Raw genomic sequence first — 18,893 nt, 5'->3', positions numbered from 1 at the left:
GTGGGTCCAAAGGGACCCCTGCCTGAGGTTAGCAATTGCAGACCACCAGGGCAAGGCATCCCTTGTTTGGTCCGAGAGTGTTACTCGCCTCTCCAGTTCCCTTAAGGAAGCCCAGTGTTGCAACAAAAGTGTACTGTAACAGGCAGTTGCATAACGCAGCCTGGGGGAACTACCCTGTTGTCACGAATGTCAAACATTAAATCATGTTTATGTTGTATGTCGTGATGGTGGCGTTTTGTGTTTGTCTTACGGCGATAGATAGGCAATGTTGTTTTTGGCGATAGATAATTGTTAAATATAGAGTGGCAAGATGTTTCTTTTAGTCAGCACTAGGGAAGCGGACTTTGATAGAACCCGATCTGAACGTTCATGTGATCAAATGTGGATGTCCGAGCTTGTAGGTACCACAGTAAGCCATTGAGTAATATTGCATCATGGGAGTTTGTGATCTATTCTGGAGGACGTCGGTTCGCCGTTGCTGGCAGTATACCATTTTTACGTGTCTACTAATCACGCGTTTGCAAGTAACGTTAGAACAATACACTGTGTATTGTCATACAAATTAATGTATTGTGATCTACGGAATGTGCATCATAAAGATAATTCTATTGGCCAATTCCGGCCTACTGCAGTTAACGAGTGGGGAAACTCGCTAGTGAATGACATTCCCGATTTTGGTTCTGAACTGGATGTGCCTTCTAATTTATGTTACTGGCTACGGAGGTGTACTGCGGTGCAAGGGAATCCACCCGGACCACTCTCCTTCTACAAGTTACGAATATTGGACAGATAAACTCTGTAATTGATTGGTATCGTGCTCGACTGAGTGTGCAGCGTGTATTCTACGACTACAGTGCTTCTGACTGCGTTTTGTAATTACCGTCGTCGCCACCGTTAGCAGAGACTCGCTGGAAAATACACCGTTATCACGCAAAGACTCGTTTTCATCTAGTTTGAAGAAACTGTATGTAGGTAGGGCTGTGTCCGATCGCCAGTATATTATTTGCGTCCGTTCTTTGTTATGTACGTTTGTCTCTTAGTTTTATGCATGCATGCAAGATTCTATGTTAGACAATTATTTACATTATCGATTTAGGCATTTCCCCGTAATAGTATAACGTAATCCACTACCCCTTTATAGAGGGTTTGGCATTTCTTGCCTACCCTTTTCCCGTGTGGAAATATTACAATATTATTACTGAATTATATTTCTAGTGTTATATTTTTGTGTAACAAAACAACGTGTACCCCACTACCCCTTGTAACGGGTCAGGCATTTCCTGCCCATCTTTTAGGTGTGTGGAATAAAGTACGTTGTTTAAACCTTACTCATGTAGCGTGTACTTGTTGTTTATGTCGCATATAAATTATACAACTGTCTTAAGTTTCGAATTATTAAAGGACCCAGTTCACAGGGGTGTTATGGGTGTCATTTGTTTGGGACAATTTGAAACCTTAGCTCAACCCAACTAGCACCCTGTGACACCTGTGAACTGCTGACAACATTCCAATGATCCGCATTAGTTCTCGGAGGGACACAAATGCTGACTAGGCATTTGGCTAGGTCGTTTAGGAAACGGGCTACGGCGTCTTTACCAAGCCCACCTGCTTGTCGAACTCCCTGGCCAGGAACACCAACTGTTGTGTTGGCTGAGGGTGAGACTTGCTCGATTTACTAGGACGCACATCTGGTGTAGAAAATCTGGTGTTAGCTTTACTGTTTGACTAACCCCCCTTTGTTAGGTTGTGTAGCAACCAACCATTCATTGTGTAGCACCACCTGTTTCCACACTCTGGTGAATATGTATGGAGCCATGCAAAAACTGAATGGGAGCACCCCACGCTCGAGTACTTTGCCCAAATGGGTGAATCGAGGGAGTCTCTGACTCACTGGGTGTATCGGTATGTGCGGGTAAGTATCGCTCAAATCTAGCGAGGCATTTCCAGTAGTCCCAGTTGTAGTCCATTGTAGACCCCTATCCTGGGTATAGCACCATTTGTAAGCAAACTATCTACCTCCTGTTGGATTGCTCCCGGTTTGCGGGGGTCCCCTGGTAGTGCTCCAAACAGTGGCTGGTGCCAGGAGGTGGAGATTGCAGCGGGATCTTGTAACCATGTATCGCCACCATTGGCGGTTTCACATCGGGTGATCTCTCCTCCTCTGAGGTGAGACCCTCCGAGGCCTGTAGAAGTCGATAGGTTCCGAACATATGCCCATCTCCCTTGTTGCAAGTGGAAGCATCAAACCTGCTACCCCTGCAAGCTGGGTAGACGACCCCAGAGGAAGAGGGGGGTCCACCACCTGGTCCCTTCTTCCTGTGGGGCACGTCGCCACTCTTGGTGCCGGTATGCTTGCTTCCTGGCTACTTCTGGCCAGTGGGTGCCGACTTTGGTCGTTACGTTTTCTCAGCTTGGGCTCCTTACTGCTTGCCCTTGGCAGAAGCCAAACTGGGGGTTTCACCTGTACCAACAGGTCGGTGGGATCCTGGAGCACCGAGACTGCTGCTTCCATCCTCAAAAATGAAGATGGTGGGGAGGTCCAGCCTGCGTAACTGAGGAGGTGGTGCGCCAAGTGAAAACAGCCAAAACTGCATTCCGCTGTACAGAGGCAGCCCCTGCCATTAGAGCCAGATGACACTGCAGGATATCCCGCTTAGCTGGTGCGTTCCGCCATTGAAACTTCAGAGTGTTGTCAGCACAAAACAATTCGTTCCAGTGGACAGGCCACAACTAGAAGGTTGAGGGTCGCCACTCTGCTCTCTGTGCGTGGATTGTTTCCAGTCGAAATATTCCATGACCGTGACCACCCCCTTTGCCCATCCCACCAAACCAAAAAAATATGTGGTACCAGGGTCAGGAGATGAACCAAAGCATCCAAAATTTGACTCCAGACTCTGCTGGCTCTGGTCTCAAACACCGCTCGATCGGGTAGCGCTTCATCCAGCAGAAAAGTTTGAGCATAAAATTGAGCTACCCTAAAGACTTAGGCCTCTATCTCACGGGGGACCAAGGTCCACCCATCAACACCAACTGTGCGTCAAGCACTCGGCAGGATCTAAAGCAATACCGAATGCAGGACTCTAGATTCCGGAAGTAACAGTCCTACCGAGAGTGACTTTTTCAGGATCGAGGGTGGGGGGTGTTGAACATCGGGTCACTATAGGATCGATGTTCCCCTCTCACCCACGGCGTGGCTCACGGAGTCATTACAAGGAACAGACTCCGAGGGGCCGCCCGAGGTTGTACATTTAAATGATACTAATTTGACGGCTATATTGGATTTATGCAAATGGATCGTTATTCAATCAAATGTTTCACAATCACATACATTCACACACACCAAACCATATTGCAGCAACTTGAATATCTAAAAAATGTCATCTAGAATTAAAGATATGTCCTAATAGTTATATTTTCTATGTTGTAAAAATGCACCAAACGGGCATTTTGAATATATGCAAATTAGGTATATTTCGGATGCCTAAATTTTCCTAGACTTTTAGTATGTCAATCTAGGCACCTCCCCAGAATGTATTGTGAAGAAATTATTTCTGTTGCATAAGTTGACTGGACTAATTTACTAAAATATAAACTTTTACAGTTCCCCTGTCACTATTTAGTTTAGATGGTTCTTTAAGGTAGAAGCCTACTCATAAATTAAAAAACATGAATTTATTCATTTTGCAATAAATTGTACTCTAAGGCAATATAATTATTTAAAAAATCTGGGTTTTAAAAAAGTGTCAAAAAATACAATTTTTCTTTAACATTGTGTTCTTTGGAATTGTTCTCAAAATAGTAATTTTTAAGTAATATTAGGACACATTTCACAAAAAACTTAACTGTAACACACAAAATAATGCTATTTCATTGCACCACGAGACATGAGCTTCATGGTTGTATATATTAAACTAATGAACAATGTGATGAGATTTATGACCAATTTTGTCAAAAATTATTACTAGGCTTCTACCTTAAGAAAAAACTCAGATGAGTGACATATTGTCTTCGATAGAAAAAGGATTTCACTTGTAGGCCTGCCAGAATCAAATCAACAAATACTTGCAGTAATCGATTTCATGATGTTACTGCACACTATATGAACAGATACTTCCAAGTGCAGCACATTTGATGATTTGTTCCATCAGTTGCTGAATTCTATCCTTGGACTACATTGTCAATACATCACTGAGATAATTATATAAGTAAAGAGTCAATGAAATCTGGTGAGAGAACTTACGAACATTCAAATTTAAGAGATCGAAAACTCACTATTGTAACACCAATAATTATTAGCGATTAATTTTATTTTGTATTAGACAAGATATATAATTAATTTATAATAATACATATCGATTTATATTTACATATTGTGGTAAGAGATTTTTTTCAAAACTGTTGTTTTATTATATTCCAATGCACCAAGTAGTTATAGAACTGGCAATAAACATGTGTGTGCTACTACCGCTCATACATGCTGTCTGTTGACGTGATTCTATTTCAGATTTAAGTCTATGGGTCAATGGAGATGGTCTGAAAGGTCTTGGCAGCAATACATCGGCAATAGATAGACCAACAATAACTGCATATACGTCACTAGTATCTTTGATATTTACTGGAAAAATTAAAGCATCACTGGGCGTTGTTCGCTGTGAACTATGTTCTAATAAGAAAACTATCTATGCATGCAAATGAAGTGTGCCAATGTCCAGTCACACATATGAACATATTCACCAGACCAATATATATATTTTTGTTCAATAAACAATAGATGAGTGATAGATCATATGCAAAATCTTTTTTCCAAATTTAAGGCTATTAGAACCAGCTCCAGATGCTGTTATTCAATGTAGATGTCAGAGTGATTGTTCTTCAAGACGATGTAATGTGTAAAAGGGAAGATGCATGTAAATGTGACAGTGAAGGGTGCTGCAATGTGCCGGATACAGATTCTGACGATTTTGGCGAGCAATAAGAATTGTATGACTATAATTTAGAAACATTTTGTTTTGTATTCGACAAGATTTACCATACAGTATATATAATCTATTTATAATATTACATATCGTTTCAGTCAACTTCTGTTATACCACGAAATCATTTGCATACAGATAATTGTGTTTCATTTCACAAAACAGAACTTCATAACATAGAAAACATGTTTTGCAATGTTATTATTATTTATTCGGGAAATATACAAGAATGAGGAGATTACATATACACATGAAAATACGAGATATACATGAAATAAAGTAATATTATATATTTCTATTTGTGTTCAATAAATTCTATTTGTTGATATAATTGTGATATCATACCCTTCCTTTATTTTGTCAAATCTGTTGTGCGCACTATTTAATATTTCGATGCTTATTTGTGCATATTATATACACATTAAATCTGATAATTCAAACAACACTACAGGGAATATAGAAATTACATCACGAGACTTATGTATTAAACTTAGAATTATCTTCGCTAACAGTATAGGAATTTCCCTGTAAGAAGTATGTATCCTTACAGCATACATCTGACTAAATCTGCTAATAACAAATAAAATCGACGCAAACGTCGTAAACAGTTTGATTTCATTTTCTTTCTTTTTTTGTATATCACATTTGTGTTAATAATGGCCATGTTAACATGTTTATTTCTTACATCTTTGAATATCACAGTTTGTTTAATGCTTTGTATCTATTGTACACTTGTGAGTACCTTGTTAGTGTTTGCATTGTTAACGTGACGTCGTTGTTTGCGTCTCTTGCATATCTCACCATTTCTGACCAGTTAGATTCTATGCGTTGAATAAATATCATGGAACCTAAAACGGATGTGAAAGTCAACTTTTTAGTAAATTAATTATGTTAATATACATTATTCTGATAGATATTGTAAATAAACATGCATATTAATAATATTCCTATGCTTCTCTAAAATGCATGAAAGTTGTCAGTGAATGTCAATAACATTTGAACATAACGATAACTGTGGTACAATATACGGTATGAATAGTATTATATTACACAAATATCCCATGAGTGTGTCATAACAATTATTCTCACGCAAACCCATGTTCAGGTATGACGAAATTTAAAAGCTGAGATATATTTAACTTACGTTTGCAAATTTCTTGCTCCACCAATGACGTCACGTAATTGTCATCTTTGAAGGCTTGGATCTCGGGATATTTATGAGTTGTTATATTATCACGTGACAATATTCTTGGGACTCCACCAGCTTTTAAGATTTCGAGTATTTTCTGTTTTGATATAATGAGCAGAAGTTAAAAATTACATGATAGTTAAAGTAATTTGAATTCAATGTTACATGATACACATACCGAAGAGAGGTGACGGACTTTGTCAGCTTTTTGCGGTCACAAATTGTATCTGTGGATGAAGGTACTAACATTCACAAATCATAGTGTATAATACAATGCAGAGACTTACCCAACTATAGGTTGGAAAGGCAACATATACACACGACAGATTGTATCGTCCAATGACATCACGTGCATCCTTGGTAAACGCCTCCGCGAGTTTCGTAAGAATTGGTATCTCGTTAACAGAATTATTCAAACATTTCAGTTCGTTGGCGTATCCAATGCTTCCTTGAGTCCGTGACCTAAGTCGACATCTGAATTAAAATGTATGCAGTTAACATTCATAAAATATTAGTAATGTTTTATCTATCCGATCATTGAAGTCACCTTTCATCATGTTTCCAAATTAACCGCTTATTATATTTTTTTTAAAAAGTCAGATTCTTCTAAAACAATTGAAATAATTAAAAAAATGTTGACGAATGATATTGTGGCATTCTCGCAATTTACGATGACGTTTTATGGTGTTGTATAGTGTATAGTGAATTCAACGTTTTATGAAGAAAAGAACAATTCTGGCGAATTGAGAAATACATACAATAATGTTTAATCAATTTATATTCATCAATATGTTCTCAAAGCTGTTGTCGAAATAAATAAATAAATGCACCCAGTTCAATAAACATCCAGTATTATTATGTATTCAAACAACGAAACAACGAAAAACATAACGCTATCCGATAAACTAAATCATTTTTTGTATTAAACTATTAAACAATATGCTAGGATGTACGAATTCACCGAATTAAACATATCGTGCATAGTGATGATGTATAGATATTATATTATAACTTGTTTTCTCATTTCAATTAGTGCCGGGAAAGTCACTAGGGGATTCAAATTATTATACGCTCAGTCGTAAGCCAGTAGGGTCATAGTTCACACATAATATCACACTAAACAGGTTTATTTGTGTTGCACAATCACCGACATTTTCTATGTTTGAAATGTCATGCTCCCCAAGATATCAATCTGAGTACCACATCTATTTTTAATTGACTAATCGGGTAATACACGTTACAGCACTTACGGTTCTCCTGTCCTGTTTCTCCAATGCACAGCTAAGTAAGGTTTTCCATTACATAGTGTACTCGCAACTTTTTCTCCCATTTTTCTGATGTAGGGCGCCCACTTAAGATGTATGTCGATCTTTTTGTCTATTTCTGCTCTGTCAGTCAATCTATTATCATCAATGTCCCATGGGCGGAATATACCAAGACAACGTGCAGAAATGCTTTTCTCATACATTTTGCTGAATTCTTTGCGCGATCCCAAATTGTTCAATGCTTCAGGGAGTTCAATTTCATAATTATCTTTGAAGACCATAGTCGTTCTAGTGTATTCATCCATGTACTTTTCTAGAGGAACGTTTGAGCGAGGTTCCATCACAATGGAATCAAACGAACTACCGCATGCATGTTTATATTCGTTAATTGTTACTATGGAAACTATTTTCCGCAACTCATTTACGTCAAAAGTTGATTCGAGAGAACGTAGTCCAGTACTGGTGGCACGTAACTGCGTAAAGTGGGTTTTGAATTCAATTGCGACGATGGATCGATTTAGGCTGATGGCGTATCGCAAGGCTATCCTGTAGTTATTGTACTGGTAGTTAGGACCACCAGAATGGTAGTGAATAGGAAACAAATAACGAACTTCTTGTAATACTTCGCCTCCACGTGCCGATTGTTCCAATTTAGTATGTACATGGTTTTGTGTTACCTCAACATCCTGTAAATACATAATTTAATATTCTGTACATTAGAATGGCAACACAACTTAGATTAAGGGTAGTTTTTGAGGCACAAATATGTTCTTTATCGACAGATAGTTAGTCCAATGGAAAACTTTGGTGAAACGTCTATAAACAAAATAATAATATACTTTTGAATAAGAAGACGTCTTATATTCAAAAGAAAATATAAACGGCTGCCTTAACTAGTTTTGACTAGAGAGGTGAATTGAAAGTTGTTCATCAATTGCCCACCAGCTAGTTAGCGCGTCCACGACGCCGTGTTCGCGAGTTCAAATCCCGTGTAGCATGTTGTTTAAATGTTTGCCTGTAATTATTCCATGGTGGTATATTGACTGCACAAAATTTGCATATGCAATTAACGGTATATTGGCTGATAATGCACGGCTATACCAAGTGGCCCTTGAACATGAATTGACTACAGGTTTAATACAGAAATACATAAAACCGGTAGTATTTGATTTTTAGGAAAATATAGTGTTTGAATTTTGAAAAAAAAATATTGAAATAACACCGAATTAAAAATATCTGAAAAATTATAAAACCATAATATTGCTTTTGTTAATGGTGGGATCCAAGTTGTGAGCGTCGGTCGTTGGGTGATTGTCGTTCGCCACACCACAGGCCCTCACCTAAACCATCGTGCCTCAACACCGTGCCTCACTGCACTGCACTGCACTGCACTGCACTGCACTGCACTACACTACACTACACTACACTACACTACACTACACTACACTACACTACACTACACTACACTACACTACACTGCACTACCGATATTCAAATTAAATTACAAATGTGACATGATTAAATTACACAGCTGATGAAAAAAAATAATGATGGGTAATCTGATGATGTAATATAGGTAAAGTGAATACAATTGAAAATAAATATATAATAATATCGTATTGCATTGCAATTGAAAACAATTTGGCAGAAGTGCAAGAAGGCAGCTGTTCAGTTTGAATTACTGAATGTAATGTTGGATATGTACATAGGAAACTACTCCAGAATAATACTGTTAACTGATACTTTAACAAAAAGTAAAAGAATATTTGAGAAAAAGAATATGAATGTTTTATATGCAATTATGAATTATGGACAAACAACAAAATCTGGACAAAAACATTCAATTAGAAGAATGTCAATGCATATTAATTACAGATAATTTGAGGTGGTAATAAATCGGCATCATTAATCATTTAGTAAGACTTTTTTTGTAGAATCGCGTATAAGCATATATATTCATTTATTACTCAACTACTGTTAGCAGAATGTAATATGTTTAATTGGGAAAACATAGTGACGTAAATACATACGAAGATTCACGTACTTTCAGACGTCTCTGGCGATGAACTCATTTGAATAGGCCCGTATTTATCTTGTATTATCATGCCCATCAATTAACATGTTATTGTTAATATTATTAGTTGTAGAAGTTTGCAAATTGTAGAAATGTAATCAATTACTTTTGTGAATTTGCGTTCATTCAGAAATTTTTATATAGACGATATGCTAATCCAATGACGGCTAATAATACATTTCTATGCCGAGGAATGATATAATGACCGACAGTAGAATGGCATTTACAGCTATGCTGATCAGAATGAGATGAGTTGATATCGCATCCCTTACAAAGGTATTACCCGTACTTTCAAAACATCATTTCAATAAAATCATACATAAAAATAAAAATTATGTATGCCAAATTACTGCTGTTCTAACTTATTACATATTGAAGCGACACGAGATATGGTCTACTTACATTGTCAGAATATTCCATCACGGCAGTACTTGTATCAGTTTCCATGGACATCAAAGATGCCCCAATATAATCCGCAACGGATGGTATCTTGGGCAGAAAGCTGTAAAGCACAGACATCAATAGTATCCCTGTTACAAAAGTCATCAAACTATGCCTTCTGAGTGTCATGTTGCTATGCACCATTCTGATAGCGACGCGGAAGCTTATAAACGTATAACTGACCATATGTTACCATGCATAATTTAAAGTAGATCTGATCTCGTGTTCATTGGTTCGATTATAAAATGTTATTAAGATTCTTTAATAGTAGATACATACGACCTCTGTCGTCACGCAAACAGATTATTTGTTCAAAATCAACGACGTGAGTAATTCGGCTAATCGCTCACCAAGTCTCGTATATAATTAACGAGCTCATTGTTTCCATGACTTATAGGTGAAAGTCGTCCTATGACGATTTATCGCTGGAATCGCTAGTATTCAGCTGATATTTTCCCTTTACTGCATGATTTTATTCAAAAGTTAGTAGGTATTTCACAACGGTCATTATATCACAGATATATCGACATGTTGTTTTATAATTTCATATAATTTGGTTCATATTTGGTATATATTGTGACAGAATTTGAACTTTGGCGACGATGTTAATGGAGACGCTGGATTATTATAATTAATGTCTTCTATAGAAACGTGACATTACCGAGTTCAGAGTTAGAACAATTGAAACCGTTAATATTGTTATTCAACTAGTCGTAAAGAATTATACTGTAATGCCAATGTTCACATCTATATATTAATTCCAACCTAGTCCCTCATAGTGTAGGTGTTATAGGTACTGACTACCATTACGACAACCGTCGGTCAATCTCAGCTATTTATTTAAATACCCGATAAATAACTCTCATTTAGCTTCACAACTTCAAACATTGACATCATGCCGAGTCTAAGTTTAGAAATGCGGCCTGACATTAACAAGTTTGTTACTAATCTACATGAAGAGGTCCCGTAGTGCAATGTGCAAGTAAAAACAGCAGAAGCGATTACTAATATGACATAAACTTTGACTGATTAAAATTTACATAGACACAACACACAAAGAGTTATATAACAGAAATAAACACCGGCCAGAACAATGGGTCACATGACCGAGAGTGTTATAAATTAACCATGTACTTTTTTTCAGGTGGACGATTCAGTCAGATGCCGTAACAATGGCGGCACATGTGTATTTACATTCATTATTTGTTAATATGGGAAATTATGTTCTTAACACGTCTATGTTGATGCGAATGAACGTTGTCTGGTATTATTGGCATGTGACAGCGTGACATGGTTTTGAATTCAATTGCGACGATAGATCGATTTAGGCTGATCGTATCACAAGGTTATCCTGTAATTGTTGTAGCAGTAGCGAGGACCCCCGGAACTGTAATGATTAGGAAACAAATAACGAACATGTTGTGATATCTCAACCCCATTAGCAGATTGTTCCAAATAATTAAATTTGTGGTTTATAAATAAATTCTTTATTCTGTTCTCTCAAACTCTGTGAATACATAAGTTTTTTTTTTCAGAGGCGATAAACAGCTTAAATGTACATTGGTCGAATATTCCACCAAGACAGTATTTGCTAAACTTACAGATTTGAAAGTTATAACAAAACGGTAGTGCAACTACGTTACTAATCACATTTATTTAATTTGTTAAAGCGTTAAAGATCAAACCATTTGGTCTTTATTGGAGTAAGTACAAGTTAGTCTATTCTCGCTTGGGTTACACAGCTCACACACAATATATCAAGTTCATTGACTGAAGTGTTCTTGATAAAGAATGCCCCCAAATTTGACCATTGTTGCAAAAAAAATAAAATGCTGGCAAAACTACGTGGCCAATTAAATATCGGCGATTTTATTGTTCGGAAACGGATTCTGACCAATTCTCCTATTACAAGTGGGCACATCGATGTAACAGCTTATTGTAATCGATGAAACGAAACGAAACGAAACGAAACGAAACGAAGCGAAGCGAAACGGAACGAAACGAAACACAACCATAATAAAAACCATAATAACAAATAAACTGTAATCAGAGAAAATGGGTTTTACACGCACAATATTTACAAAATACTTACCAAAAAACAATATTTTAATTTGTATATGGCTCGTTTCGCTAATTACAGATAATCAGAAATCTGTAATCAGAGAAACAAGGGTCTTACACGTACAATATTCAAAACTGGCGGACGAAACTTTGCCAGTATATTCACCTTTCAGTCGTGTATATAACTACATAAAACATTTGCCGAAAATAACGGGATTTGAATTAGTAAATGGCTCGTTTCGCTAATTACAGATAATCAGAATTTCTAGAGGAAACACTTTTTACTGCTTGAATTTTCTTATTTTTTTTTAAAAAAAATAATATTTTGGGCTATTAAAAAACAAAAACAAAACAAAACCGCGACCCGATATCCTAAGTTCTTCGGTCGGTCGCTGAGGGCAACAAAACAATTTTTGTTGGCTTAACGACTTACGGGAGCTCTAATTCGTGAACTCGAAAAAAAATATGCTAACGTGAGAACACGCTATATACCGCGGAGTACTCGTTAAAAGAATCAAAGGGCAACCTTACAAAACATTGTCTGCGATTTTGTGGAACAAGATGACGTGCAAACAAGAAACAGAGCTCGTGGTCCATCAAGGAAACTTAATAATTGCGAAGTTAGATAAGCAGTAACTATGAAAATTATTTATGGGTGTATTTCGTTATGAATTATTCTTATAAATTTCTGAATTATGTAGTCAAAATCATTTTTTCAGTTTTTTTCTCCCAAAAAACGAAAGAATTCCACAATGTCGAAAACGGAAAGTCTTTATCGTAGTGCTCAACATTGTAAAATGTCGACTTCCTGAAAAATGCACATGGAAACGGATGACAAGACCAGCATTAGAAAGATTTTCGGAGGCTAATTTAATTTCCACCCCAGAATATCTTGAAGGACTGAAGGAAATTGACCCTTACCGAATGATATTCGGACCACTAAAGAACAGACTAGCAATGCCTATTGTTTTATGTGTGAATTGGGGATTACGCTAGTACGATGCGTAGCACGGCAGGCATTGCTAGTAGTTTATTGACACAAGCTTACCCGTAGATTCCTGAACGTACTCACATTTACCTACTTCGTGTGTTTTCGTAATGACATTCTAGTGCGGAACGCTCAGGCGCATACTTTTAGATCTAATGACATATATGTGTTTTGACCTTTCCATTGTCGTCGTTTCTGTTCAAATCGGTAAATTTTTGGCTGGGTTACGGCATTTTTAATGTTTCCTACTTTCGTCTACGATATTTATGAATACATAATGAGCAAATGTATAGTAATATTTCTCGTTACTTTGACTTTTCCCAACATTTATCGAACTTTTTCTATAAAGGTCAAATGGCGGTGTTGGCGTCGACAGTGTTCCTTTGTGTGGACGATTCGTAGTTTTTGTGGACACTGCGTTTGAAAACTTGATATGCTCACGCAACTAAGCGATTGAAGTAATTTAATATTCGGTAAGAAGCCAGTATTTTCATGGTTGTTTATTGGATTAAAAAGTTAAGCCCAAAAACAAACGTGGCACGCAACTGGCCAAAGGAAAAGCCGCGTTGCTAGTCTGTTCTTTATCGGTGGTCTGAGTTCCGGTGGACCGACGTCTCGGCCAAGAGTTTCGACCTGACCGGACGTTTCGGACCTTGGTTCTCGTCTGTAAAATAAAATAAACGATCTTCAATATTTGAAATTCGCACCTATCGTTATATGTGTAGGTATCAGTTACTAGTATTTCAAACAATAAGTATGATTTTTGGCCATTGAAAAAATGGAATATGCTTGTATTTTGTGCATGTATTTATGACCAATTTCTAGAGTAAAAGCACATAATTCAAACACGTTGTAATAGAGTTCATATTCATATTCACTCCATTTCAAATAAACTAATGCACCATTGGAACATCGCCCAAAAAAGATGTCGCTGATCACTCAGTTGTCGCAGCGTGTGTTGTACCTAGTCCATGATACACCCAGTTTCGACTTTTGTAAAATGCGACAGTAAAAATATACGTTTCACTTGGTATCACATTAGGGCACACTCCCTGGAGGGACTGTGATTAGGGTCAAGCTGTGGATGGGGCACTAAACGGCGGGATATTCGATACCCTCGATGCAATTTAAATTACGTGTATACAGTACATTCTGATTATTCTTCGCAAATAAAACAAAAATACAAATAAATAATTTTTATTATCTAATTTACATAATACTAAACATAATAATGACCGAGAAGACTGGTTATTATAATATTTAATACGTAGTCAATTACGTGACATCGGTGATCAGTAGTTCACAGAAATGATGTCGTCATCCAGTTTTACAAAAATATTAAAATATACTAGAAGTCTATTTCGTTATTTTGGCGTACATGTTTAGTTGTTTACATAAATATTTAGTGTATACCGACTTTCGGTACAACGTTTTTTAAAAAGTTATTTTCCAAACTAAAAAACGCCAACGTCCTTTAAAATAGTATGATACAGGTACAAATTTGAAGGGCTCTAGTCGTTGTGCAGCGCGTTTTCATAATTCGTGTAATGAAGCAATGTTTACACGTGTTGTATACTTCGCTATGAGTCCCCTATCCAACAGGACGCGATGACCACCGGCCTTTGAACAAAAGATTTTTTATTTTATATGCTGACCAAAAAATATCAGAATAACAATGTTTTAAAATTTTGTAAAACTAACAACGCAAATCTTCCTGAAAATAGTGCGAATTGAAAAAAAAAATATTTTGAGAGGGTGATTAAGAGATGTCGCGGTTTAAATAAACATTGCAAACAGGGTATGTTTCGTTCGTAGAATTTTTGTTTTGTTTATTTTGGCTCATAAAAAAAACGTGCTGCATTTGTTCTGTCTTTGGTATATTTCAGAATGATAGATATTGTCCGGTCGTTTTTCTACGAAGGGTCTGTTTATACCAACCGAGTGTTCAGTATCAATTTCACCCAACCTGTCACTAATTTCCGTTTTATTTTGAAAATATCGCCCGCTGCGCGCATTTTAATTCGTGGTTTTGGCATCGTTATTTTTGGGAAAACACATCAATATTTTCTTCGTTTCTTTGCCCTAGGAAGTTAGCGTTGTCTTTATCAAGTAACTGTCTCGCATTGACACTGACGCAGATCCCCGCAAACCAATCGATCTGACACATACCGCGCGTGGAACTATGGGAAAAGTGGTCGGAACTATTTCCACTTTGTTTCAACACAGGTGGCGCTATTCGGTTGGTTTGCGGCGATCTGCGTGTCAATACTTATTGAGAACAATTAGACCTCCAATTTACATGCATTTTAATGTTAATAAAATAAGCTATTCTGATGAGTGTTGTGTGTTATTTTAATTGATCAACTCATTAAAGATTAAATCTTGCTAAAAATCGGGGGAGGATGTGTTCAAAACAAGAAAAATACTTTTATATAGTTCCGCGGCAGAAACGCTGAGAAAAATGGTAGCGGATGGATATTTAGCCTTCAGAGGCTAGTTATGCGTCATAAGACACAGGTCTGTGCTGAATAGCGCCACCTGTGTTGACACAATGACTGTCTCGATAATCATTGATGAAAGGAGAGAGCAGTGTTAAAACACGATCTATGTTGATCGAAACAAACAGAACAGCCATTAAAACAGCATTGGGCACTTTTTTTGAATATTAATAAAATAATAATAAAACCATCTGGTTTGTGGGCGGATACAAGTATCTACGGGGGCAAAACCAACGGTAATATAATCGACTGAAATGAACCTTTTATTACTGCTTCTACACAAAATAATCTATATTGGGGAACAATTAAGGTAGCGGGACTATTATTTGCATACTTGTTGTCATCTTCTAATTGTGACTGAATGACTACAAATAGACCCGGGAAAGTATATATTTTTAGAATCGCCAGACTTCAAGCTTTTCACAAGTGTATTTTGCATGCCCGTATCTGCATTCTACGACGCGTTACTCAATCAAAGGTGAAAAATTACTTTTTCTGTAAAAAAAATAATTACGCATTTATGCTGGCGGTAAGAAGTATTTTTTTCACTTTTCCTAGTTGTTCAATAGTCTGGTAAATTGAATGTGTCTTGTCAGTTTTATTCAAGCAACGCGTTTTAAAAAATAGTGTGCTGAATTTCAATTACTGATTTAGTCGCATTGCCCCCAACTCAAACCACAACTCGTTGGTAAATAATCGATGAAATAGTTTGTCTGGACACATTCAAGTTCCTCTCATTGTCACCTTAAAGCTGTGAAAATTTGGTGTTAATCCGACGACAATAAGTAGACGTTATTTTTTGTTAAAGACCTTGTATTTTGAAAAACATAAACTCCTAGAAAACGTCCATGAAGTCACAGCAAAGATTTTCAAGCTTGTTTATCGGCACAATCAATTTGTTTTCCCATCACGGTCTGTTTTAACATGTGTAGGGACATCCAAATGTGTAAGGCTATTGGAAACCAAAAAAATAAAGGAATGGGATAGCTATATTTGGATAAATTTGGCATATGAAAACACCAAAATCAATGATTTTTTTCAGTGGCTGTGTGACCTTGTGTCTGACACATTCATATGCAAATGACTAATCTGTGAAACAAACAGGGGCGGAGACAAACCACTCAAATGTTTGGAAACACTCATTGTGTGTCAGATAGCTACTGATAACACATCCTAACATTGCTTTGTCTTGAGTTAATCTTTAAAACTTATAGGCACACAGATTAAACCTGTGTTGTTGATTTTGGAAAACACTACTGAGGCTGCCTTGCTTTCCTTCAGAAAATCTACATTTTAACCAACTTACATGACATTCTATGTTATGTTGACTTTATCATATGAAAGTTTATAGTGCATTTCATCAATTAATAAATAAATGTGAAAATCGTAATTTTCAACACAAATAATAGTCTCGCTACCTTAAAGAATTAAACAAAAATATGTCAGTTTTATCGCCCCTTGTCGAAGTACCAGCTGTTGTTTTAGAGTTCCGGTCTGTTTATAAATATTCATGAAGCAATCGCAGCCGTTCTGAGAATTATTCGGGCAGTCAGTGCCGTGTGCTCTCACAATCGCGGATTTAGTCATTTTTACAGTAGCATACCCCCAGACTAGTAATATTACTATTATTAGATATTTTTATTAGTGTTTGCAAAGACTGTAGAGAAGATTCTGCTCTATAGTATTTGGTGTTTTTATTGTATTTTTGTCCAGTAGCCGACATCCTGTGTGTATTGCAAACAAATAGCATAGCGCCGGTCGGCATTTTTTTATTCTCGTCGGAAATTCTGAATGGCGGATTCTAGCAGCAAGCGTGGACAGATTTTTGGGAAAATAACGAAGTAATCGATAGTTAAAAGGGTGTTTGGAGTAATATTCTGAAACATAAAACGCAACTGCATGTGTTTTTACTAAAATAAATGAGTTTGCAATAGACCAATACACATTAGGTTCGTGCAGGGAGCTGGGTTGTGTAAATTACTTCCTACCAACAAACTACAATTAAAAAAACTAATGATATATGGAGGTAATAATATTGAAAAACAATAGATGAAATAACAATAATAATAATAAAATAAGCAATATACAGTGAATCAATGAAATATGGAACAAGACTAAATTTCATCTTCTACTTTGTTATTTAAACACAGTTTCTATTTCCTATTTCGGTTTTTGGTTTGGTGCACCTCCCTGTTTCAATTTTTAGTCTATGGTTGCCCAGACGGAACCTACTTAAACATTTACGTAGTTCGGCATTCTTTATTTTCATCACATAATTTTCTAAAATAAATTCATTTTTGAAGTGTTTGTACTCTCTGAATTTATTTTTTCTGTTATTGTTATTTTGGTTATCATCAGTCCCTATGTTAATTTCCCCTTTCCAGTATAATTTATATATTTTTTCAACTTCCAAACTTAATTTCTTGGTTTCTCTGTCGTTCAGTATAGTCGTTGTTTCGATAATTTGTGGTTGGTTTATTTTAGTTATTTGCTGTTTAATTGTTTGTTCATAATTGCTACCTTGCTTGTTCACACGGTAGCATTCTATCTTTTTTAGCTCCATGTTCTATCGGAGCCGAACTACTGCTCCTCCCACGGATTAACAGGAGAGTATCTCCAATGCGTTCATACTGTCGGGAGCCGAACGAGAGCTGAGATCTGCCTAAGTTCGATTCAGTTTGATCAGAGGCGAACGGAACAGTGCCCTTGAATAATTAGTGACTGAAAACGATTTTAGTGTCGTGCTTGTGTTTTTTTCTTTACATGACACGATGTTGTTGAGCTAGGAGAACAAAGAGCCTGAGCATGGAGGTGGACAATGACTGGTATTATGATTTAGGTACTAGTATCTCGAATAAACAGGAAACACGTCAGCTAAAATGCGTTTAATCAGTCCCTAGAGGGACTGTGGTTTAATACATCCTATTCGCTCAAGTTATTGTCATGCAAATTAACCATTTTGTATCTATTCAACTGTAATGATATATAAACTACTAGGAAGAATCACAGATTCTCTCTATCTATCATAGAGGGACTATGGAAGAATCTAAACCTACCAGAAACACGTCACCGTACTTCGATCGCTTCTACGATTTTTATCTTTAGTGTCTTTAAAAAGTTTCCGTTCAGCCGTTCTTTCAAGTTTTTGTCGAATAATTTCGTACGCCATTTTTTGTGTCCCGCTGAGCTATCAATCTATCGCAGTGATTCGTTACTATATATTAGGACGCGTACCGCCATCGGAAATTGCGTGAAATTATGAAAGATGTTGTCTCCGCAATAATTGAAATGAGAGGTTACTCGAAGAAGACGATTGAGGGCGCGTGATTTCGGCTCCGATAGTTGGGCCCCGATGCGTTCACACGGGACTCCCCGAGGGTTGAGTGGAGCCGAACTTGGCTCGA

The 18,893-nt window shown here is 36.8% G+C and overlaps 1 protein-coding gene across 1 annotated transcript; it reads right to left on the bottom strand.

The window, feature by feature from the left end:
- Window positions 1-5,597: 5,597 nt before the first annotated feature.
- On the bottom strand, window positions 5,598-18,658 carry LOC146734636 (uncharacterized). Its single transcript, XM_085507572.1, has 6 exons — window positions 18,546-18,658; window positions 9,904-10,003; window positions 7,413-8,113; window positions 6,450-6,636; window positions 6,118-6,259; window positions 5,598-5,821 (listed from the first exon to the last, which is right to left on the bottom strand). The coding sequence occupies exons 1-6, from the start codon at window positions 18,656-18,658 to the stop codon at window positions 5,670-5,672; spliced, it is 1,395 nt and encodes a 464-aa protein (XP_085363698.1). The 3' UTR covers window positions 5,598-5,669.
- Between the last annotated feature and the right edge of the window lie 235 nt (window positions 18,659-18,893).

This window comes from Saccoglossus kowalevskii, chromosome 14 (genome assembly GCF_978046115.1).
Source record: "Saccoglossus kowalevskii chromosome 14, keSacKowa6.1, whole genome shotgun sequence".
NCBI classification, from domain to species: Eukaryota; Metazoa; Hemichordata; class Enteropneusta; family Harrimaniidae; genus Saccoglossus; species Saccoglossus kowalevskii.
This window is presented reverse-complemented; position numbering and strand designations above follow the sequence as displayed.